At 39.6% G+C, this 26,099-nt stretch overlaps 1 protein-coding gene across 1 annotated transcript in view; it reads right to left on the bottom strand.

The window, feature by feature from the left end:
• The window catches only part of LOC137663876 (potassium voltage-gated channel subfamily KQT member 1-like), a 526,688-nt gene extending 507,537 nt beyond the window's left edge, over positions 1 to 19,151 (bottom strand). The window contains exon 1 of the mRNA XM_068401506.1: positions 18,769 to 19,151. Within this exon, the coding sequence (XP_068257607.1) occupies positions 18,769 to 19,151 (383 nt within the window). The remainder of the gene's footprint in view (positions 1 to 18,768) is intronic.
• Between the last annotated feature and the right edge of the window lie 6,948 nt (positions 19,152 to 26,099).

Raw genomic sequence — 26,099 nt, 5'->3', positions numbered from 1 at the left:
AGCAACTAACATCATGATGTGGAAATTAGTGGTTTCCTTGTCCAAGTGACAAAAAGCCATGCTAAGCAGTGGCAAAAGCAACTGAACCATAAGCATGAGGGCAGCTCACATGAGGTGAGTACAAATTAAGCTGCAGCAAGGACAAAGTCAAAGATAAACATAGACTAATGAGTGAGTAAGGGCATCAAGTTCCCCACAATTACCAATAGCAAGAACAGCAATAACAACAAAAAAACCCCAAACAAATAAAAAAAAAAAAAAAGAAAGAAAGTTCAGTTCAAAGGCAGTTCACCTACTCAACCAGCATGCCATGAACTGGTAGAAAAGACGTTGTTCCAGTAATCTCTAATCACAGCAAAGCTCTAGCACAAAGACAATAGGTTTAGAAAAGAAGACTATACAATAATTTGTATGGAATTAGAGACATATGCTGTAGGAAGGGAGAGCAGGTATCAGTCTTTTGCGCAGCTCAGCAGCAAACTGCAGTGGCAGCATTCTGGCAAGTAGTTTGTCACCAGAGAAAGCTGTGTTTTATAAAAACAAAGTTCTCTTCTTATTTAGCCCACCTTGGCTGAAAGAGACAACCATCAAATGTCCTCAGTTATAAGTCCTAAAACAATCTCTGTGATTTTTATCCCTTTTATCTGATCGGAAGCCCATATTTATTTTCCAGCTAGGCAAGTTATATCAGGAGGAAAAAAGTGTTAATAGACATTAAAACTGCTAACAATTATCCAGACAATTGTCAAGGCCCTGTGGGCACTGATCTCAGCCTGTCCCAGTCCTCAGGGAGAGGCCCAATGCCTGGGGCTGGGGCTGCCTTGTCTGCCCGCCCCCCAGCCTGCCCTGCTCCTTGGCTGGAGTGATGTGATGGGCTCCGGCTGCAAGGTCCTGGCCTTGCTGGCCGTGGGGAGCCCCCGATGCTTCCCAGCCCCCAGGGAGCTGCCAGCCCCCACTGAGCCCTGACAGTATCCAACCATTCCTCACCAGGCAGGGGAGGACTAACTGCTCCTGCTGATCCCCTTTCTGCACTGTAACACTGTGTTACTGCTTCCATGTGAAGCTTTCAAATTGCACTGAAACAAGTACTTTTGTATTAAACCCCCTGTCCTATCCTGAAGCCTTTCAGTGAGATATGAAACTGTGCTCCCTGAATGCTCACCTGCTGTTTTATGCTGCAGCTGCTATTTATTACACCAAAGGTGAATTGAGTTTTCCTAAATGAGTAATAACAAAATGCTACAAAAGTGAAGACATGATCTGGGGTTGGTCACACCCTCCTAGCTCCAAGGTATCTCATGGATTAACGAGGAGCCTCTTCACAGGTTGCCTGGTAGAATCTGTACTGTTAGATACCAGAACCTAGAAATGACTTTTCACAGCTGTGATTTTTCCATAATGTAGGTTAGTCTAGCATTGTCCTTGCTGAACAGCTGTTTTAATTGTTGACTATACCAACTGTGCTGGTATCTAAGGATTTAGGATTTTAAAAAGATACCTAAAGAGCACATGCAACCCATTTTAATAAAAAATAAAAAGAAACCACCATGCATACACAGGAGAGAAAAGTCCTACAAGTTAGCAAAATTACATAGCAATCTTATGGAAGCCTTTATAAAAATACTGCTGCTTTAGCCACCACTGGATTAAGGCATTTCTAAAATAGGTTGTAGCCCACAGCAGGAATGTATTTCCCTTCACATGCCAAACCTAACTGAGTGACGGCAGCACATCCACATCTTGAGCTGAATTAGGGGACATATTACCAACAGATCACCCAGACTGCTACAGATTATTTTGCTTCCTGATGTATCAGTGAGAGAAAGCACAAAGCCCATGATCTGACCCAGTTTTGCCAATACTGAATGACTGCTAATGTGATTATTCATTCAAAATGAGAGTATTTTGTGGAGTGTGAGACAGACAAATATGTTATAAATCAAGCCTGACTTGGGATTCTTAAGAAATTAAGAGTGGGGCTCAGATTGAAGAAGGCAGCTGGAGACTGTTCATATCTCAGTTTGTTCATTACAATGAAAAAAAAGGCAAAAAGGAAAAGAGGAGATATGCCAGTTTTAGTCTTTAAGATGGTCTTCTTATATACAAGAATTTCCATCCAGAAATATTATTTGATGCTTTTTACATCATTCTAAGCATGTAACATACACTTGGTCAAAGGACTGGAGTGCTGTATTTTCCTCTATATGAAGGGAGAGTAATTCCACAAACTGGCAAAGGGCTATGATGGAGGACTACAGGAGGAAGCTAATGTGTAAAATGGCCATGCCAAAATAAAATCTGACTGAAGTGCCTCAAGCTGTCAACTGGGGTTTTGCTCATTTGATAATTTCTTGTGCTTCTGTTGTCTTGTTGGATGATAAAGATTCTTTTCTGTTCACGGTGTGTTTTCTCAACTCATTTCCTTCCACAGTTTTTGAGCTAAAATGGCTGAGTTTTGGCGAGCGAATTCTGGACACCATTTTAGATGCCAAACAGGAGACAACAGGAACCTGTTTTGCAGGTAATACATGAAGCTCATTTTAATTTCTGTTATAACCATAAACAGTCATTACTCCTAAAAATTAAGATTATAAAATAAATTATTAAATCTAATATTGCCAATACTAACATATTTTTATATCTTTAACTTTTTTAGACTAAAAATCACAAACATTTAACAACATTTGGAGGGTTCTTTATCTGTCTTTTTATTTTTGATGTTTTAGAGTTGAAACAGTGAAAGTTAAAAAAAATACAATTAAATTTAAATAACTGTCCTGTTAGTATAATATTGACTGTAGGAATCAGTACACTAAGACATAAAACAGATTCAGATTTTTATCTTGAATATCAAGATAAAATAAAGGTAAGAATCCCAAAATCGAACGATTGAAAGGGCAATTAGTTGTAAACAATTTAGATGATGAACACAAACACACTCAAATATATTGAAATAAAGTTAAGCTGCTTACTAGCAAAGGCATCTTGAGAAGCAGATGGCACTTATTGCTTTCTGTATCCAAATGTTAATTTTTGTGCTCGTGAGAGCTCATACTCAAGTTAAATGCTGTGTATTTTTCCATACTATAAAAGAGAAAAATAAGAATTACCTGTTGACTTCCTGATGAGTTAAAAAAAAAATAAATAAAAATGTCTTTTGCCTGTATGTTGCAATGACTATTTCAGAAGCTGTAAAACATGCTGATTTCACGACAGCCGAAGTTGCTCCTGACTTCAGCTCTGCACCATAACCTCCCACTTGAAAACACAACCTTAAAAATAATACACTACATGTTGCCTTGTCCATCTGAATCTACAAAGAACCTGAAACAATGGAAAGGATGTGTCAGGGCTCTAAGGGCACCAAGAGGCTCTAATTGCCAAAATTCATGATCCATGAAGACCAGGTCTTCCTGCTAATGCCTCATCACCCACTTTCCATGAGCAATACACTCCCCACCTGCAGTCATGGTACAAGGGCATCCAGAATATCATGTGAAGCAGATTTTGATTACTGAACTACTTTGTGGAAAGCTTCAGTACTTCATCAACTGCCAGAGTTACGGACTAGATGATTAACATTCCTGGGAACTGGTGGACAACGTGCATGAAGCCAAAACAAGGGCTTTTTACAAGTCCTCCTCCAAAACCAGACCCTTGCACCGTGCAGGGACACACTTTGACAGGAAGAGGGTTGCTCTTAGGGCTCTCTGTTCTGGTCAGCCTTTTGGTGCACTCAGTGCCCTGGCAACATGTGTGATTACTTCCCACATTCACCTCAGGACATGTCTACACAAATGTTACTGGAACCAAAACAGGTACACCTGAGCTAGCTTTGAACTGGCTAGCCTGGGAACTACTGATGGCAGACTGTCTCAGCACAGGTTAGCTGCCTAAAATGCTAGGTGTGCTTTCTGGTCTGCTGTGGTAGCAGTATCTGTTCTAGCTGGTTTAAAGTGAGTGTCTGTGTGCTGCCATATCCTGGAGCAACATGTTCTCAGGGAGGATCTCCGGAAACCTGCAGTCCAATAGCTATGCAATTTTGTCAGATGTTAAACAAAGCAGCATTTCTGCTCTCAAGTTTCTCTTTACACCTAGCATCTCTTTGTACATCTCCTGGTGCTACCTACCTGCAGCTGCATCCTGCTTGGTACCTGCCCTACCACCACCTGACCAGCACATTTCTTGGACTCTCTGTTCGCTGTGCTATCCCACAGAACTATAAAAAATAATCCCTAATTGTATGGAAATGAATAGCTTCAACAACAGTGCCATTTTTGCAGCTGTGTTCCACAGTCCTTTCTATGTGGAACAAACCACTCTGCATTGATAAAAAATACATTTTGCTATCCATTAAATTTCAAGTATCACTGGGAAATACTGTACAAGATTATCTACATTTCATTCTTTGCATGAAAAACATGAAAAAAATTTTTCAACAAACATATACAGCATTAGTTATGACATAGAAGATTCAGAATACAGAAACAAATATTTTTTTCTAGTGTGTATAATCTCAGTAAAAAGCTCTGTCTTTCCAGTACTATCTATCAGCTGAAAGTAGTTGTCTCTGTTTAGCCAACACCCAGGGCTAAACAGTAACCTCTTATTCTGTCACCCAACATCCCCTCCCCAACCAAGAAAAGGAATTGGGAAAAGGAGGGAGACTCGTACATTGAAATTTAAACAGATTTAATAAAAACAGAAAACCAATATCAATATTAATGCAAAAGACACAAAATTGTACTTAGCTCATAGAGCAGTGGCAAGACCCTCCAGGGATAGCAACCACTGAGAAGAGAGAAGGAGGGAGAGGAGACCAGAGCAAAAATCCCCCCCATCCCTCCCAAGCTTTCCCATTTATAGTGAACCTGACGTTAATGTTATAGGATACACCTGTGGTCCAGCCTGGGTCAGCTGCCCTGGCTTTCACTGCTAATGGCCTTGATCACCATACCACAGCTGACCACAAACTGAAACAAAATGTAACAGAAAATTTATTCTATAAATTTTATCCCTGCAAAACCAGGACAGTAGTGAACCAACCAAGACTCTCAGTTCTACTGCTCAGACATGCACTGAACATGGGATAATTTTCCATCAGCTTTCTCCAAGCTCTGCGACAGTCTTACACCTTGCAGTTTTGAGTCCCAGAAGACAGGTTCCTCTGAGTGCAAGAGATGCCTCAAACCAAGGCCTTCCCAATATCAAGAGCTCCTTTTTGATCACAACTCTCCAAAATGCTGGAAACCTCCCACATTAGAGATGCTTTACATTTCAAACACAGCTGTTCTTCCTTTTTCCAAGTAATCTCAAACAGAGGACCTAGACCTGAGATGCTCTAATAATCTTCCTGTAGTCTGTGGGCTGCTGCAGTCTGTCACCTCCTCGAGGACAGAAAAGTCTGCTGAAGAGAGTGGGAATGGCAAGTACCTAATTTCTACTCCTCACAACCAACATGAAAGTAGATCTTCCTATTCTTTACTTGAAGTGTTTAGACATTGAACTCGAAACAGGTAAGGGATAGTTTCTGGTATTATCAGTCACAGTCAGATAGACTGAAGATGGCAAAAGTAACTGGAGCATTTTAAGCTAGGTATAAAAACATACACAAAAACCAAAATGGTACTGTTCCAGGCAGTGATCTTACAGTATATAATTTCCTTTTCATTTAACACAGGTAGACATTCATGGGTGAACCCAATCTCAGTGTGATGCAGCTGGGACTGCTTTCCCCTCTCACTGGATATGTGTGTCCTGGAGGGGGAGACAGGAAAGGGCTGGAGCTGAGACTCCTGAGGTGCCATTCAGGACCCACAGTTTACATAGCAGTCCTAGAGGCAGGTTTTAGCTATTGCTGGTAATGCCTCTGCCATAGCAGTGGAGCTGTTTATACTCAGTGCCCACCACAGGCTGTTGGAAAGAAGCCATAGGGTTAAGCTGGGTGAGCAAGAGGTATCTCTGTTATGACAAAAGTGCTGGAGACAAGTAGCGGAAACAAAGGTCAAGCCCTCCCTGCCCCCCAAGTAAATCCATTCCCATAGAAACAATCAATCATTTTGCACCTTTTTCTCTAATACAGTGGAATAGCACTTTCTTCTCCCTCTGGTATCTTCAAACCGGTAGTCAGCGCATACTGCCTTGATATTTTTTTAAGGTTACTATCTCTGTCATTGAGCCATGCACCAGAATGCAGGTTAGTTTTGAGAAGTCTAACCTTAAAGATAAATGGCTTAATTAATTGCCAACTAATCTGCAGAAGCCAACAAGCTATAGCTCTGTTGCCTCTTAGACAATCATGAAACCTCCTTGTGGATTGCTCCTAACAGCCTCTGGGATGCTAAATATAGCTCTAACCAATGACCTTTTTAAACATACTGGATTAAAAAAAACTTGGGTGAGCGACAAACTCCCTATAAAGAGCAGGACAACAGTGAATATGTGGTACCAGATACAAACCTTTAGCAAGTCTCACCACTAAATACCACCGGTTTGTCTTTAAGTCTCACTTCATGTTTTGGTTTGAGAAACAAGCTGCTCCTCAAAATGCAATGGCAAAATCCACCAGTGTTAACTTGCCAACAAGTGACCACCAGGTCCTAGGTCTCCCTAAATATTTCTGATTAGATTTCTGGGATGCTTATAGGAAGGATAAGTGGATGGGTGTGAGTTAAATTTTGTTGGCTTGGGGTGAAGGTACTTAAAGCTTGTCATCTGGCAATTTCCCTTTCCCCACTAGCTGCCAGATTGGCTTTCTCTTGTTCGCTGCTATCCATACTCTCTCCTGCAACTGACAGTTCTCTGTGCTGCAAGGGGGTGAAAACAGGCTGTGATTGTTTACTTGCTTGCTTGCAAGTATTTACATCAACAGAGAACAGTTTCACTTGTTGGCGTCTGTTCAGTTTCTAAAGTGAAGAAGCTGATAAGGAGGAGACATAAATAATTACCAACTAGTGAGCTGGTCTACTCTTTCCTATCCTAAAAGAACTGAGGTGCTGCTTTCTGGTATTTTGTAGTCCTCTTTGAGTCTTTCTGTGGTTCCTGAGGATGTCTAGCCATCGTTTGAGCTATTACTTCAGCAAATACTGTTTTCCTTTTCTACCATATAGATGCTAAAAATAGAAAACTATTTCCCCTCAAAACACACGGCTTTCTTTTCCTTCAATTTTTTTACTTTTCTGAAGACAGAAACTTACCCCAAATCTCCTATTTGCAGACTCTTCCTGCTCTCTCTTTAAAAAGCAAAAAGGAATTTTACTTATCAGAGGAAAGAATGAGAATTTCTCATTGTGGTTTTGGATTCTCAATGCAGTTCACACCAACAGAAGATGGAGGTGCCATGCTTTCCGAAGAGAGGTCTTGCTAATGTACACTAAATTTTAGTATTTCTTGATTTCTCCTAAATTCCTTAAGCCCTATGCATACAACAAAATACAAATGCTTTTTCATCAATGCTTTTAAACCATCATCCTTAAATCTGTTTCATGTGTTAACAAATTTAAATAGGCACTACTTGCACACTGGACAGTTGATCAGCTGGTGCTAAAGGTTACAGATGAGTGCCTCTCTGTGTCCTGATCTTCCTAAACATTGCTTTGTTTTGGAGAGCAGATAGTTCAACTGTAAACATGTTTCTGTTGTTATTGTAGACAGGGACAAATTCTGTTTAATAGATTAATTGGCTATGAGCATGCTCTACTGAAGCATACAAACACTTGGAACTAGTAGGTTAACTACAACACTGAGGGCAAAATGATGTCAAGTACTTTATCAAGGGTGAACTCTTTCAAGGACATGCTATAACCATCTCATTTTCCATGGAAGACAAGCCTAACAAAATTATTCCCTTAAAGGAGAAGTATTAATCATTCCTCCTATTAAGTTTTACATCAAATAATGCCATTTCTAACAAAGACTATGTATGTGTTTTTTTGTGTTTATCTACTGCAGATAAGTGTACTTGAACTGTTGATATATGAGATGCTTGTGGGAATGTTACAAAAAAGGGATGGGTAAGGAAGGGACAAACTTATAAACTGGAAGACAGAGATACACTCCTTGGCAACCAAATACAAAATAGTAGCTTTGTGGCCTTTTGGGCTTGCTAAACTTAACTGACTCTGCAAAGTTCTGTTTGGAGAGAAGAAAACATTTTTAGAAAAATGTGAGCTCTATAGTGAAAATCAACAAAAATTATTACAGAAAAGCTATTGAAACCTATGCTCTGTAGTATTTAGATGCCTCGATCGTGGGTCACTGATGTTCTTAACAGAACCAGGCATGTCTTTCCCCTGCTGTGCTCCTTCCTCAAAACTGAGCTGCTGTGACTTACTTCACTATATGAAAGCCCTTCAGCTAGATAATTGCAAATGGCTTATATATGTCTCCAGTTTAAATTATATCCAAAACCTATTTTTTTAAAATTCTTAGATAATTTTTTTTATCCTATATACTGTTTGCTCTAGCAAGATGTGAAGCCAGAATGTTCTATTCTACTAAGACACTGCAACAGAAAAATCCAGTTGCTTCAGCTGGAGTTAAATTACAAGAAAAAGATATTAGATTGAGGCTAATATGTCCCAGTAACTCTATGTGCAACTACAACCATTGGAGCTTCAGCCTTCAGCCTTTTTCTTGATGATAGACTACAGAGTTGTCCAGCAGAGACTGACAGCTTTAAGACAGCCTGTTGTTAGGGAAAATAAATGAGTTCAGCCAGCAGTTCTTTGGGGGGCTCCAGCGGCATCAGCTGCTTTTTATTTTACATGGTTATTTTGTGGCAGGAAAATTAAGGAGGGCATTTCTATTTTTTCATGCTGTAAAAGTGCAAGATATTCTCATTCCTGAGAGCATGAAGTGCTTCACTTTCTTCTAAATGGGATTATACTGTTTTATGTTGAATAGCCATGTGCTTCCACAAAACATTCCTGCTAGTCTGAATAAAACCTCATTCCTGGTGCTTATATATTTTTGTTATCCAAAGGAGCTTCTGACTAAGTCATAAAGAGAAGGTTGTCCATGTGCCTTTGTAGGCAAGTTTTGATGTTCCTCAGTTCTCTCATAGATCTATTTCCAGGCTCCTGAGGCTTGATGCTTTGTCAAAAGGTCTTGCGCTTATACATATGTGATCATACACAAATTAGAGTTGGTTGGAAATTTTGGTAAAGGAACAATTTTTTCTGTTGAAAATACTAATGTGTTAAAATTAGAAAGTAGTCTGGGAATGTGTTGGTTTCAGCAGAACTGGAGAAGGAGACCAGACAGGTTTTAATGGAAGCTTGCCTAGCTTTGGACTCTATTAACAGGCAGCCTGCCTGGCAGGGAGTTTGGGCATATCAGACTTTCTGTTTTGCCTCAGAATAAAATATTTTCAAGGATTTCAAGCCTTCAACCAAAGGAAAATTCCATCTATAACACAGTGTCTTCTTTTAGCTGCACCCAGGGCTAAACAATAACAGTTTTTCTCTCACCCAATGTCCCTTCCCCAACCAAGGAAGGAAATTGGGAAAAAGAGGGAGACTCGGGGGTTAAAATTAAACAGATTGAATAAAATAAAGAAACCAATACAAAGGATAACACAAAACACACAAAAGTATACTTAGCTGCAGAGCTGCAGAAGGTTCCAGGAATACCAATCATTGGCAATGAAAGAGAAGGAAGAAGAAGAAAAGAAGAAGAAAGAAAGAAGAAGAAAGAAAGAAGAAGAAAGAAAGAAGAAGAAAGAAAAGAAAAAAAAAACAACCAGCAGAGAGGAAAGCAAAACCAGCCCCACCTCTCCTCAGCAAGCCTTCCCTTTTATAGTGAACTTGATGTTAATGATATAGAACACACCTGTGGGCCAGCCTGGGTCAGCTGCCCTGCATTTAACTGCTAAGGGCCTTGATCACCATGGCTGGCCACAAAGTGAAACAAAATCCCAATGAAACCAGTACACATGGGCATACTGAAGATACCTGGTTTCAGTTTTTTCTTCAGCTCATTCTAGGTTGCATCCAGAAATGCCCGATAGCCCAATTGCATATTACATGAAGTTGTCCAGCTGGCTCCAACCAGAAGTAACTAGCTAATATTTCTACACCTAGAAAATTTAATGAGTAATTTACAAACACACACTACTATTCTGTATTTTTCTTGAGACGTTTCACCTGCATATATATAAATTATCACAAACCAGTTTGAATCAATAGCTAATACCAATGCTGTTCAAATCACAGCATGAGCCACACATGATACAAAAAGATCTCCCACTTCAAACCAACTTTCTGAATCAACTGCCTGAAGATATGTTATTTTTAAAACATCCACAGCTTCTACTAGTAATGAGCACTTCACATTTTCAAAGCATTTAACAGCCTAACATATTTGCTGCTCTTTAAAGAGCTCTAAGATTTGGATTTTGCCTTTTCTCTGAGTTAGCTGGCACGAGTCCAGAACTGACAAATTACATTCATGCATCCATTACAATCACCAGAAGCACTGATCTTACAGAAACCTTTTTTTCAGTGCCTTGCCATTCCTAGAGTTTAAGCTCCCCAATTCAGTTGAGTGCCTGTATCTTCCACTAATGTCTGTGCTGCTGTGTTTGTCTTTTTGCTCATATCTCCATATGTCTTATTACCAGAACGTCTGGATGTCATCTCCTTCCCCGGGCACAGCAATCAAGCTTCCATTTTGATTCTGTATCACTAACACTTTCTAGAAGAGACCTAATCAGTTCTTTAAACATTGACAGAAACAGTTCATCATGACTTCATGATCAGTGCTCATGATTCTGATACATTTATCATAGACCTTGACTGAGAAAAAACAAGGGTAGGTTTTGTCATGTGATCTATGACACATCTCCACAAGGACAGGAAATGACTACCACCATTTACAAAGTAACACCAACCTCTTTGTAGTACTCACATTAATTAACGTTTCTTAGGTTCAGTATCAAAAAAGGGAAAGAATAAATGCATATAATAATGCTGCGCAAATACATCCAATAATGTTAACGCCAGCTTGATTATCATGAAGACAACTGAAACACTTTTCTTCTTGAATATGATACCATGTGGAGTCCATAAGCTAATGAGCAATTGTAATGTTAACATCAAGGAATATATTTCTATTTTGCTGGTTTCTGTAGGAACAGAGCATTCTTCCACAAAAGCATAACCAAATTCCATCAATAGCACCATATCAACGCCACACTACAGTATTTGTTTTCACTATAGAAACAAATGGTTTCACTATAGAAACAACATTAGCCTGTGGGGACATTAATGCATATTCATTGCACAGTCTATTAGAAAATTGAGCTTCTAGAATAAGATGGATTGAATTTCTTACATAAACGATGGAAAAAGTAATCAATAATTTCAAAAAATGAAAATAAAACTTATGTAGCCTGTGGTTTTGTGCCCTGTGGTTAGGTTATTCTGTGCATAAAGTGAAGTATGCTCAGATCAAAGCTCTTCCTTAGGAACTTTCGTAACATCTCTCTCCTGAAAAGACTCTTTGGTGCCAAACAATCTAATTGAGCTCAGTGAAGTGTTTTCATCTTTGGGGTTATTCATTTATCTCTTCTCTACCCAAATGCTTATTTTAACAAAACATGAAGAAACTTAATATCCCTGACATGTCTCATCCTCTGTCAATATTAGCTGAAACTTGCCAACTGGCTCAAAAGTTTTTGGTAAGGCACTTTCAGACAAGCACACACTCAGACAGTGTGGTTGCATAAACCTCATTTCCTTAGGAAAAGAGGCTAAAAATTTAGAACTGTCCCCATCTGTTTTTAGAACAGCCCAAAGTTGGGACTTTACTGAATCCTAAAGATAATTCTGTTTAATATTAGTGCACCTCCATTAGCAACTTAAGCCATTCCACCATATCATCCAGTTGAACATGCAACCCTAAGCAGTAAGAAGAACATTCCACTTTAATAAAATTAGTAGCTCTTGAGTTTCTTCCCTTTAATACCACTCATAATTTGGTACCTGAAGTTTATCATGATAGACAAGACATCAGCTTAGTACCTCTCTGTAGCTAGTATATAAACAAAAAGTAACTACTATAGTTCTAAATTGGAAAACTTGTCAGTTCAATTTCTGTATAAAATGTCCAAATAAGTAACTGTTATGCTGGAAAGAAACATTCTGGACCCAATAATAATAATAATAAAAAGCCCTAACTTACCCTTATGAAAGCACATCATGTCCAGACCTAAGCTGTGACATCAAGGTCAAAACCAGAATCTCAAAAGCAGTCATATGCTTGTAATTACTCTGAACTTTAGTTGTTGCTCATGTTGGTCATATTACAATCACATCATTGGAAAAAGCAAAATATCTGCTTGCATTCTAGAGATAATCGTGGAAAGGACAGAAATGGGAATTTGACAGTCCCTTTGAGATAAACAGTTATAAATAATAGGCTATAGGCCCCATTTACAGAAAAAAACAGAAGCAGTAGAACACTATGCTAACTGATTTGCTATATATATTTAGTTTCATTAACTGAGCTGCTACACCCAAAGAACCAAAAGATATGCAGGCAAGTGCCCCACAGTCATTAAAAGGAACCACTAGACCCTTATATTTTTGCCTTTTAATGTTCTTTACACCACCAGCAGTTGTAAGCCAAACAAAAATGGAGTATCAGCCAGAATGGTGGCTCTTAACTTCTTCAATTGCATTAACAGAACAAGACTGTAGCATTTCTTACATTAAGTTGAGGGAAGTAAAAAAAAAAATTGAGAAAGCAAATTTTGAAGAGAAATAATAAGAGAAAATTGCAATTTTTAATTTGTCCCAATAATCTGAACACTCTTCTTTTTGTATTACTCATGGTGACACAGACTTCAGCACATAGAATCTTTTCCAAAGGAAAAAAACCCTTAGCTGGCCAGCCGCCATTTTACAAATATGTTCTTGATCTTCTGTACTTTCTTCCCAAAGTTGTAAGTTAGCGACATTATTGATATTGTTCATAGTTTTGTAAGGATCATGCACTTTTAAATTACTCATCAGTAATTCCTTAAATGAGTTCTTTTCAACAAGCTGCCAGGAGAACGTATGTGTGTGTCCATGTGTGCCTCTCTATGAAGCTATGGGAGTCAGTACGAAAGAGGAGAGAGGTAACAACGCAAACTTAGGGCATGTTTTCATATGCAACTGAGCCAACACCACAGTTCTCTGGTGGCAAAAAGAAAAGCTCTCCTTCGTCCCATTTCAGTCTTGGCCAACTGGTTAGTACTGGTTCCAGCACCATCAGACCATTTGCGGAGATGCTATAACTCCTTAAGGTATCAAAAGCTACTCACTTTCTTGATGGGCTAGATTTCTGCCATTACAGTAAGTTGACTTCACTTAAGAGTGCTACAGTGAGTGGCAGAAGCAGAACACATTACGTAGGAGAAATGTGTGGCCAGGAGAGAAGATTAGAAGGTGAGAGAGGGAACCTTGCCGTTTTGGTACTGGTAAATTATTATGCCAGATCTTGTAAACCCATACTCTAAGGAGGACATTCTCCTTATCTTTCCCATGTGGTCAACAGACACAGACAGCATCCCCTAGGAATCATTCAGAGCAATAGCCATTATTCTCTCTGAGTCACCGTTTGGAGGAGTTGTTTCCCCATAAATCATAAGGCAGTCTGGAGAGCAGACTTCGTTGCTAGGCAAACTCTACATTTGTGAAATGTTTTGCAGTCAAACCAGGTGGTCTGCAGTACTTGCCAGATGATTTGCAGTGTTACTTTGCAATTATTCTGTACAATTTTATATGAAATTTAACAGGTGATTATGATCCACTAGGAGCACTAAGAGAACAATAGTGGACAGTATTTCAGGATGCTGAATGTGTATTACTAACCTGACAGGCCATGCACTTTTTCCTGCTGGGCTAGGTTTCTGCTGGCATACTAAGTTGAACTGGCTCAGTGATCCAAGGACATCCAAGGACAACCAGACCTGGCAGAAGCAAGCTGAATGGCTAAGGCAGATGAGGGAAGCAGAACTGGAGGTGTTTTGTTAGCAATGGGCTGTTAGATCAGCTCACCCCATCCCATGGGAAGTTATAGGATATAAAGATTGGTCTAACTTTTAAATGAGAACAAGGTCTAACACTCATTTAACAAGTGGCGAAACCAGCACAAAGTAACCTGGAACAGCTGTAAGTTCTCACTTAAACTTTCGCAGTGCTACACGACAAGAAAGTGGCAGGCCTGAGAACACAGTCCAAGAGCCCCTCTCATGGGCCTCCCTCTTGTCTTAGACTTGCCTCCCTTTTCAACCAGCCTGTGGTTTCTCTACTGACTGCCAGTAAGCCTTCCAGCTGTGCTAACTCCAGCAGTGATGCTGACATCTGTTTGCTAAGAACTGGACTGAGACCAACAGCTCCTTTTGTATCTCCCCACAGTCATTACTTCTTCACTATTGACTTGGATGAGATTCAAACCAGTTGCCTACGGGTGAAAGGTTCCTTCTCCCATCATGAATTCCACGCTCCCTCTCTCCCCTAGCTTCCAGCTGTCATCTCCTACACCTTCTTCCTCCCAGTGGCTCTCTGAGCTTCTTGACCATTTTCAGCTGTGCCGCTGTTGCAGCTCCTTGTCCCTATCCAGCCTTCTGATCTCTGCTAGTTCTTTTTTCTTTGTCCTTCCTGCTTCAGTCTGCTTCTCTTTGTTCTTGAGCGAGCCTGCTCTTGTATCGCTTTTCCTCCAGTTTCAGCATCACTGGTACCAGACTCAGTTTCCATGACAATCCAGTTGAGCCTTTTATCTCTAGGTCCCACGTTCTCCTCTGTCCCTGTTTCACCAGACTCAGTGCAGCCATTTGTTCTGCTTCCTCACTTCTTAGTCCAAGTGCTACCCACTCAGGTTCCCTCTAAGTTTCTGGCTTTTAACAGAAAAAATCAGCTACTCAGCCAACAGCAGCAAAAAAGACCAAAATTAGAAGTCAATGGATGTTCCAGAGAAATGGAAAAGATAGGACAAGGCGGTTGGACTGTGGTGAGTAAAAACAACAGGGTGTATCTGAGGGGAAAAGGTACTGTGGATCCACCTTGCTTGCTGAGATATAAGGCCAGTTAGCCTCAGTGCAAACCTGTGCAAACTCAGTCATTTTTTGCCCTGGACCTGAGCCTGTGCAGCTGTGCAGCACAGGGCTCCACTGTGATGCATACATAGCCTTAGGCTGACACAAGGTGGCCTCTATCACTCACAGAACAAAGTAACATATGACAGCAGTTACCTCTTCTCCCTGAATACAAGTGAAACCACACTGTTCTATTACCAGTCACCACTTCAGTGTGTGAGTGTGTGTGGGTACATATGTAGTGATCCTCTTTCAATTGGCTTGAGCCGCACCTTCCTGCTTCTGGTTCTTTGCCTCTACAAACGCAGCAGAAAAGCCAGACCATCTTCTCCACCCTTTGTCTGTGGCCAAGGTGGCCTGCAAAGACTTGGCAGTGTGACATTCCCCACCACAAATACATTCGAGCACTTTGAGCACCTACATTGGATTCTAGTTTTGGTTTATTATCATTGCTACCTGGTGTCTAAACAGGGGTCAATAATCTTATTATCAGGAAAACTGTCTGGCTTCACCCCTCCCCACTCAGTTCACATATATGTGAACACAACATTTTAGCCAAATGAACATAATATTCTAGACTATAATTGAGCCATTCCAGTTGTAATTAAATGTATATATGTTTCAGAAACAAATTCATAACATGAATAAGACTCCACTTACAATTAAACGATTTAAATGTGTGGATTTGCCAAGTAACTTCACTACCATACATAATTCATCACCAATACATATTGTACTTTTCATTCAAAAGACAAAATATGACGGTTATACCCTAATATCTTAACATTTGGATGTGATTTAAGCAAGTGCATAGCCAAGTTCAGAAATCAAATTCAAGCTAGGCACATGCTTAGTTTTCTGTACTGAGGACCATATGGCAAGCAGCTGGACTCTTAACATATATTGATATCCAATACCTTAAGGCTCTTACATAGCCACAAGAACTGGTTGGTTGTAGGGGCCTGGACCGTGGGAAAGTTATAGAGAGAACATACCAGTACACTGTTATGTAACAGCATGAGATAGCAAGAAAGCATAGGGATGTGGCTTGCTTAAGTTTATAGTAAGTATCCAATTAGAACAGTAGAGGTGGCACGCAGCCAGATTATGGACAATACTTGTAGCCAATAGCTTAGTGTGTGACCGCTACATAAGAGAGTATGTAGGTTATAAAAGTGTGTGTTAACCAAAATAAAGAGGCTACTAGAGCACCATATTGGTGTGCTGTAGTTCCTTCCTCGCGCGGACCCCAACAGTTGGCTAGGATCAATGTATTGCTATTGCATTTCACAGCTGTTTCTCAAGCCTTCACCTCTTTGTCTTGTCAGTGAGATCCTCTACTCTGTTTTTGCGAATATCAGGAGTTAAGTATTTCATAGTACTTCCAGTGAAGCTGAAAATTACCTAAGTGAGAAGGTTTTCAGGAGTGGGAGGGGGAATTCTCAAGCAAACCCACTCACCCCTTCAAACGTTTTGTTTTGAAACCATAATTTTAGCCTAGAGTAACTCCACTAAAATAACACAAATTCCAGATTTAATTAGGCAAAAATAATTCCCTTTTCTAACACACATTATAAAGTTCCTCAAGAAGCATGAGTTTACCCCCTTAAAAGAAACTTGAAGTATCAGGCACACTACAAATGTCATAGGAGATGAGATCTTGGTAATTTCAGAATGCAAGAGGAAGGTCACCTCCTGAAACACTTGCTGTTCCCTTGCCTTGCCTGTTTCTGCAGTTAGGTTCTTTCTAGCAGAACTTGCTCCAGATCAGAACAGACTCCAGTCCCTCTTGGCTGGAAACTTCCCACAAGTTTGTACATGAGTTATGCGGTCTTTGTGGCATATGAAGGACAAAAGGACAATGAATGGATGCCACACATGCAGCTCCTCCAGGCTACAGAAATATCAGCTACATACTTGGAAGACTGGATTTGTTATGAAAATAGTCACCATCATCATCAGAGCAACTCTACATAAATTACCCCAAAACTACACATATATCATAGGAAACTTTTTTAAAATAAATTACAGGTTGTTCTCATTATAAAATTAATTGCATTAGCACTTTATTGATTTAACAATGTTTACCTTTAATGATATTTAATGTTGCATAGTATGTTCTTTCCAAAACAGAAACTTGTTATATAAATGAACACACCATGCAGTTATTGGGATAATTATTAGGACAAATACACTTAAGACAAAATGCTGGCCAAAAACTATGTTTAAAAAGTTTCCTTTCAAGCAATGACATATTCTTTCACTTAAGTTAGTAATCCTTGTACTGTTAAAAAAAAAAAAAAAAAAAAAGAAGAGCTTTCCCGTTAGTAATACCAGTATTTTCTCCAATTTTCTAGTATGGGCGGGGGGAGTGTGTGAGTAGATTTTTATGTCCATTGCAGAATATAAGTAGATATTAAAGGTCTGAAATAAAAGCAACACAGATGAAACAAATGCATTTTAGCAAGATTAGTAAGTTGTAACCTCAAATAGGCTTAAATCATGACTATTCACATATTTAAATCTACACAAATTACATCTGTTTAAGCCTTGGGAACTATTATGTACTATAAGCATAGACCTTGAAAAAGGCCCTATCCTTTTACTTGGCAAAATTTCATAAAACAAAAAGTCCTTTTAGAAAGATCCATATATGATTTTGAGGAGTGAAAAGAAGCAAGTATTAATAAGACCATCTACTTTATGCCAAATAGAAGGATTATGATTCATTCTTATAATTACCGTATATTTCTCTGGGCAGTTCCTTACTGCAGTAACTGATAACAGTTTTTCCAAAATGCAGTCAGGCCATAGAAAAGTTCATCTGAGACAAACAGAATGATTTCAACACTCTGCATTTCTTTAAGACATATGCTAGTTTTATAATAAAAGCAAGGACTGTTGGCTCGGTTTGCATTCACTATAGCCAGTAAAATTTCCTCTTGCCTCATTGACAGCAAAATTGGACCCTTTCTACAGCTAAGATGACAAATTATCATTCTGTTAAGCAGCATTCAAAACAGTAATTGAGGTCTTCCTAAGCTTGACAGATCCCATAAGAAGCTCAAAGAAAACAGTAACAGCTGTATTAATATATTAACCACTGTTTTACACGGGTAAATGGAAGCCCTAATTTCCTCCTTGCACGTACTACATACATGGTATAATGAAAAGCTTTTTGCTAAATTTGTATTTATTATGTGCTTATGACTGTAAATTAATTCAAATTAGTCATGTTATGCTTATACTTTTGTCCAACAAATTACTTGTTCGGCACTTCAGCATGAGCAAAATGGACTTATAAAAATGTGACATATCTGACATAGCTGAACTTCCCACAACTCATGCTAAAAACTGCAGTGTCTGAAGTTAGAAGTATGTAAAGCAGCTAAGGCAGCAATAAAAACTGCCATGACCATACAGGACTTCACCTCAGAAATATCAAATATACAGTGTACGTCTTTGAAGACAAATACCAAGTGAAGAATAAAAAGCACTCCTCTTAAAATGCTAATGGATATAGCTGCTGAGCCTTTAAGAAACTGGCTTTTCTATTGCTTTCAATGGGATTACTCATGAAACAGGTTTTCAGCCTGAGAGCTCAGGTACTATGATTTCTGGCTAATTAAGTGGACAGTTTCAACTTTTTCTTACACCAAAGATTATGTGAAAATGTAGGTACTTACACAGTAAAATGATAGATAAAACACTTCCATCCACTGGGCCTCTCCAGAAAGTTGTAGACGTCTCCCTGTGTACTAGTTTTAGTTAAATAACGGCTATGGAAACACTTCGTTGTACAGGCCCTGCGGACTTCACTTTCTGTCAAGGCTGCAGCCTTTGTGCCTTCCTCAGGGTTGCAGGGAATCCCAGATCCATTATTCACCAGGGTTTCCGAATCCAGCGCCACAGCAGAATACTGCATACTGCTTAGCTTCCCCCTGACTTCCAGCAATGCTGCAGATTTCCTATTTCCATTCAGACTGCTAAACTGGGAAGCGGAGCCTTGAACCTGTCCACAGAGATTATACGTTGGGTGCCCAACAGTTTCTCCGCTATCACAGGACATCCTGTAACAATGCACAGGTACTACTAACCCTGATCAATATTTAAAATCATAAAGAAGGTATTGTACGTCCTCCCTCCCCAGGGTGTTCTCCAGCAGCTGATGACTTTCTGCTGTTATCACAGAGCTTCTCTGTGACAGAAGTGTGAACTGTCAGCCTGTCACCTGCTGTCACTCACAGCCTCTGAAATTAAATCAGAAAAATGTATTAGACAATGACACATGCTAGACATCAGAAGTAACAGGAGGCTGGGAAAGGAAAGAGGTTAAGACTTCTGGAGGAAGACAGAATATTAAGACTTAAAGTTATATTTGTTAAGAAGGAAGCTCACACTATTTAAATAGTGTAACACTAATACAGCAGCAGAGTTGTATTGAGAGCTGATCCTATGACATTATTTTAATCTGAGCAGTTCCTGAAGTGCTCTAATTCTGTGAAAATTTCCTGGAATTCACAAACTTGCTGTTGCCTGAAACACACCTGATTGAGGTTTTGAACTTCAACACCTACACCTCAAGAGACCTCATCTACAGTATCAATGTTACAGGAAGATTTTAAGACTTGAATAAATTATTTCAGTCATCTCATGGGATCTGATCTTGCAGTCCATGGTACTCAGGAACAATTTTTCTCAAGTATAAAAATGAGGATGCCATTAACAGTAACTGTCACTGGGAGGTTAATACTCTTACAAGGGAAAAGATCAAAAACTCCTGGCCTGATTCTTTATTTTCTTCAAGCCATTTAATGTTTGCTGCTAACTTTGCTACTCTCAAGCAAGTACCTAGAGAAAATAGAATAGGAAATAAAGCTCTTATAGATCAACATATATTTCGTGGGGCAGAATTATATTGCTGCTAATAGACACAATACTAGCAGCGATATTAATCATTTTGTGAGACTGAGAGTAGCTGCCTTTCTGAGGTGTCATTTTTTGTACTGCCTCATTTCTTACACAGTCATTAAAATCTTCCTTTTTTAAAAGGCTTAGCTAAAAGAAAAAAAATGAAACTATTACGAAAATATTATGAAAATATGAGAATATTAAAAGCATCATGAGAGGTGACTTTAACTTCAAAGCACTGCTAATGTTAATGTCAAAATTATGCCTGTAGTGTCATATTTTAACGTGTTATCTGCAATATAATGCCCACAAGCCTAGGAATTGCAGCTGACTGCTCTTCTGTCAGAAAAGACTTGCACCCACATTTTGAGTTACTTTAGTCTCAGCAGAATGTAGTAGTTTAGAGAATTTCAGCCCTCACCCCCTCTGTTTAAATGAAGCTTATTTTTGTTGTTGCTTAAAGATCCTCACATGTAGTGTATGAACTACCATTGTAGTACATCTGAACAAAGCCCTCTAAGCTATTCCACAAAATACTTAGTGGACTTGTTACAATGTGCTTATTTCTTGACACTGGTCACGGTAAGGTGGACTGATGCATTTTTACATTAGTCCTATAGCAGACAGATAAATACTTCCTTTCCCTTATCAGGTCTCTTAACATTGAAAAGCTGTAAGGAGCAAATATTAAGGTTAAAATACAAAGCCCTTCATCCAAGCCAATCTACAACAAGAACACAAGAAACACCTATCAGAAGTACGCTCCCTCCGTATCATTCATTTTAGGGTGCTGAGGCTACATAGACAAGTGCTTGTAGCAAAGGCTGGCCACCCAGCAGTTGCAAAAAAAAAACTACCTGAAGCACATTTATTAGCCTACTTAATCAAAACAGGGGACCCCACACAGTCAGACATAAAGCATAGAACAACCTGAAACCAGCTGGCAAACAGTACCTACTTTCTCTTGTCCTTCTACTGCTTCTCTTTGCCGCTCCCTCAGCTCCATACAGCAGACTCCCTGGATAGGTATAGGGAGGGGAGCTGCTGCCTGACTCTACCCCCAGCTTATCAAGTCCCACCCTGAGGAAGGCAGGGTCCCTCCCTTTTATCTGCCTTATATGGCTGCCCTGGGGAAAGGCAGAGAAAGAGCTGGGGAAGAGTTTTAAAGATTTCAGAGAAGAGTTACTTCTGCTTCTTCCTGTTGTCAAAACCAGCAATCACAAGCAACAGCTTAATTCTGCTGAGGATCATCCTCCTTTCCCTCCCAGTCCTATCCTTATCTTAACTTAATTGCAATGAGTTAAGAGTGGCATTTCCTTGCTTCACATCTTCTAAAAATTTGAATTAGGTGTTGATTGTGGCTAGCTGGCAGCTCTGCAGCAGGCTTTCATACTGAGTAAATCTAAACAGGCAGCTTCAGTTGTTTGTTTTTTTTCCACGGAAGTTTTGGCAAAACCAAAAGCAGCACTTCATTATGTTACATTAAGTAATGGAAAATTAGAGTTCTCAATTGTTGTTGCCTTTCTGAACTACTGCATTTTTTTTTTCCTAATGTGGGAAGGAAGAGAATCCCAAACATAACCATTCCAGCATCAAATTCCTCATTTTATTTTTGAACTTTCTAATCACAAAGGAGAAAGTGAATACTACTATTTCTCTCTTTTTCTCCCTTTTGTAATAGAAAATAGGCTATTGTCCAAAATGCCAGCATTCTGAACATGAGTTGTTTCCCACTTTTCCACAGTCATGTGGCCAAGAATGAAACAGAGGTAACCATTTCATCTTTTGTTTTGGCAGTGGGAGAATGTTGTCATTTTACACGGTTTTCAACTTTTATCATAATTGTTCATGGGGCTGAGACATCTCATTCCTTGGAAAGATTATCCCAGAAAGTTACTTCCTTAGCTTCCCAGTTATATTTCCATGCCACTGGACAAAAAAAGTTCTTCCTTTCTTTTTCTTATAAATATAGTCTGCTCAGTCTTATGTTTTTACTTCTCTAAAAATGAACCCCTCCAGAACATCATCCTTGAATGCTGTGTGACTCTCAGTTTACACTGTACACAGAATTGAATACAGTATTCCAGACAGTGCTGTAGGTGAAACATTGAGAAGGACTAATATCTGATTGTAGCCATAGAAATCCTTTCCCAGGTTTTTGCTCACACTTCTTCCTTGGAATGCCTTCTGCATCAATTAATACTTTCTCTCCTGCATTAACTTCTCCAGACAGTAATTTTCTAATGTTGTCTGTTCTCACCTATGACCTCTCCTGAACATAACTGTTCAAGATCTAAATAACTAGCCAAAGTATGTAGGAAAAAAGCATTTCAAAAAAGATTTAACAATAATTAACGTGGATATTTTAAGGTTTAAAATCAGTTTACTTTAAGGGAAGAGTAGTACTCAGCTTTATTGAAAATACAGAAATGCAACATAATAGCAGCAGGTCTGAAACCACTGCAGAAATAGAACCCAGAGCACCTGACTCCTATTTCTTGATCAAGGAAAAGATAATGGATTTAGTGTTAAGAATTTATTAGACTGAACTGTGGAAGACATTAACTCATTCCTTCACCCCTCCCAAATATAGTATATCACATCTTTGAGTCAAATTCTCAAAAGGCAATTAGTCATCTAACTAATTGATGACTTATGTGAAATGGAAACGCACGATTTCAGGAATGTCTAACTGCTGAAGTTTTCACCAGTAAAATTATGTAAGCATATAATGCCCTGCAACTGCATGTATACAAAAGTGTGGCTTTTATGGCTGGGCTCACTTCTCATCTCATATTTAATCCTGATGTGCCTGATGCAGCCCACATGCTCTGAGCATATCTACCCCACAATGACAGCACTGCATTTAGCACTAGGCACAGCAAGCATGATAACTTATAACGAAAAGGCCAGGATGGGGAGGCATAGGGAAATGTCTGGTTTTGAGATGCAGATTTGAACCCTTTTGTCTCCATTTAGCCCACACCCAGGGCTAAACAATAACCAGTTGTTCTTAGTTCATAGAGGCATGGCAAGTCCCTCCAGGGCCAGCAACCATTGAGAAGGAGAAAGAGGAGAATAAAGCACTCCCCCACTCCCAGCAAGCTTTCCCATTTATAGTGAACATAACATTAATGTTATCGAATACACCTGTGGGTCAGCCTGGGTCAGCTGCCCTGGCTTTCACTGCTAATGGCCTTGATTACCATACCACAGCTGGCCACAGACTGAAACAAAATGTAACAGAAAATTGATTCTACAAATTTTATCCCTGCAAAACCAGGACACCCTTCTTGACAAGGAGACAATTCTCAGTAAACTATCCTAAACACAGGACCAAACCCATTTTCCATTGGTATCACCATCACTGTCTCCTCCAGGGGTTGTGTATTAGAAGAAAAGCGTTAACCAGTCATGCAAGAAATATAAAGGAATAATATGGAACTCAAATGCTAGAAAATATTTTGAATGGTAAATAATAGATGAGATTTAAGAAACATTCCCATGCTCCTCCGTTCTTTTAAAAATCCATTCTCAGGACCTACACTTTCTGCCTACAGTGCTCTTAAACATTTGTGAATTCCACTTCCAGAACTGGATGTCTAAAAGTTAGACACTGATGACTGCCATGTACCTTTCTGGTTTAGCTACAGAATCTTTTTCTAGCAATGATCATGCTGAGGCACAAATTCACCATATTGTGTGAATTTCATTTCTGAACTGCAGATTTAAGATGTGATAATACCTTTCTTGCAAATATGTTACATAGTTCAGTTGTCTGTAGAGCATTTTGCAACCCATATAAAGTGCACCATGAATACCATTACTCTTCTTCACAAGGACATGCTAAAGATGACATAAGACTATCTAGACTTGTGTACTGTGATACTGGATAGCAGATTGTGACACTATTTTACTCCCAAAAGCTTGACAAGTAAAATATATTGTAGCACTTCATTACATGGGGGACAAGCTGAAGTGCTAAATTGCCTTTTACGCATAAAGGCACTGCTCCATTATTTTGTTATTAATATAGATAGTCTACAAGGCTGACTGCTTGACCCAGAGTAGCATCTAACAATTCTGTAAATCTCTCATTTCCATGATGGAATTGCTGTAGGAAATTAAGATCGATTCCTTTAGTTACACAGATTTTTTTAATCTGTTCAAACTGAAAATAAAATGTTACTGGACAGAAAACGCAAGTTCTTTAAGAAATGCCTGAAATTAGTAACAGCTGTGATGTGAAGAAAATGTCAAGTCTCCTATAAACTAAGCTAGATCTTATACTTTAAAACATGGCTGTTATGCTGACTAAAGCAAATTCCGTCCACTTATTAGAAATATTAATTAATTCACATGATCTTTATAGGGGGAACTAGTAGCAACTCCCAGATCAGTTTGTCTGTCCCCACCAAACCCATCCTTTTCATTTTTTGAAATTTCATCAAAATTGCCAGCATATGGACTGAAATCTCCTTTTGGAAGTCTCTGTCTAATTCTGGTTTTCGCTGTTTGGTTAAAAAGCTGTTCAGTAACCTTTGACCATAAAGACGGGAAAAAATAGGTTGCTCTTTTAAAATAAAAAACACTGGCAACAGACATACAGCAATCCCAAACTGAAACCAACTATATGACCAACCAACCGACCTTATTCTGTTTCATTCATCTTTTCCGTCACCCCAACTATCCACCGTATCCAGGCAAAATCTGCTTTTTCACGCAATGAAAAGGGAAGAAGTGCTGGTTGCAGTGGCAGGTACAATAATGCTATTAAATGTTGAATGCTAAAGCACTGGGCAATGTGGCAAAGATGCAAGCCAAAGGGAAGGGTGAGAAGGATATAAATGTAAAGTATCCATTGACAAAAAGAGTGCCTTCATTCGAAGGATGCATTCTTCGGTCTGGAAATAAAAGAGCACTGTATACCCTCAATGGTATTGCCCACAATCACAGTTGCTGTGGCTGTCCTCAGTTTACAGGAATGACAAGAGGGGGCAAGCAGAACGGTTTGCACGCTGAAAGCACACCCCGATTGAGTCCCTTCCGGAGCACGCTCAGCACTGCGCATTGGGTTCAGCACCCTGGAGAGTGACACCAGACCCCGCCCCGCCAGCCCCCCCTCCCCTCCCCAGCCCCCTCCAGGCTCCGAAAATTATGTAGAACCACCAGCATGTCACTAGGAAGGGAACCTCAATCATGTTGAACTCCCACAGAAATGTACAAAGCATTTGACAGGCAGAAGAGCTCCCAGATCATGCTCCCAAATGCTAAATTGCCCACAAGCAAGCAAGGTGCATGTATGAGGCTTTCTTCAGTTAGTCCTGGTAAAAGAAGGGAATTCCTGTTTTCAGAATGGTTCTTCAGATTAGGTTGCCTGGGAAACTGGGCCAGCATCTGGAATAACACTTGTGAACTCCTGTCCTTACTTCTATTTACTCTCATATCAGTGATTGGCATCATTAAAGAGCTATGGGCTAGTGTGTCCTTACACAAGGTGAGTGCATCTATATGATGTTGAATGTCTCTATGGCAAACAACTCTGGTGGAAAGAAATGTGCGTGTGAACAGGGTATCAAGACTGCATGGGACAGTCTACAACTACCTGAAGGGAGGTTGTAGCGGAGTGGGAGTCGGCCTCTTCTCCCAGGCAACTAGCGATAGGACAAGAGGACATAGCCTCAAGCTTCGCCAGGGGAGGTTCAGGTTAGACATTAGGAAGCATTTCTTCTCAGAAAGGGTCATTAGACATTGGAACGGGCTGCCCAGGGAGGTGGTGGAGTCACCACCTCTGGATGTGTTTAAGAAAAGGCTGGACATAGCACTTAGTGCCATGGTCTAGTTGACATGGTGGTGTCAGGACAATGGTTGGACTCAATGATCCCAGAGGTCTCTTCCAACCTGACTGATTCTGTGATTCTGTGACAGCACAGGTAGCAGCATTGTGAGTAAAGGAGAACAGTGCTCCCCAATGTTGACCCTGTAAAATGTTGTGTGTGATTCATTATTTCTAAATATGGCACCATTTATGAATTCTAAAAACTGAAATGAAAATTCTGAAGACTTGTTCTTTAAATTGGTGCTACCTGATGGTCATTCAGGGCTA

Source organism: Nyctibius grandis, chromosome 5, assembly GCF_013368605.1.
Source record: "Nyctibius grandis isolate bNycGra1 chromosome 5, bNycGra1.pri, whole genome shotgun sequence".
Taxonomy (NCBI): Eukaryota; Metazoa; Chordata; class Aves; order Nyctibiiformes; family Nyctibiidae; genus Nyctibius; species Nyctibius grandis.
This window is presented reverse-complemented; position numbering and strand designations above follow the sequence as displayed.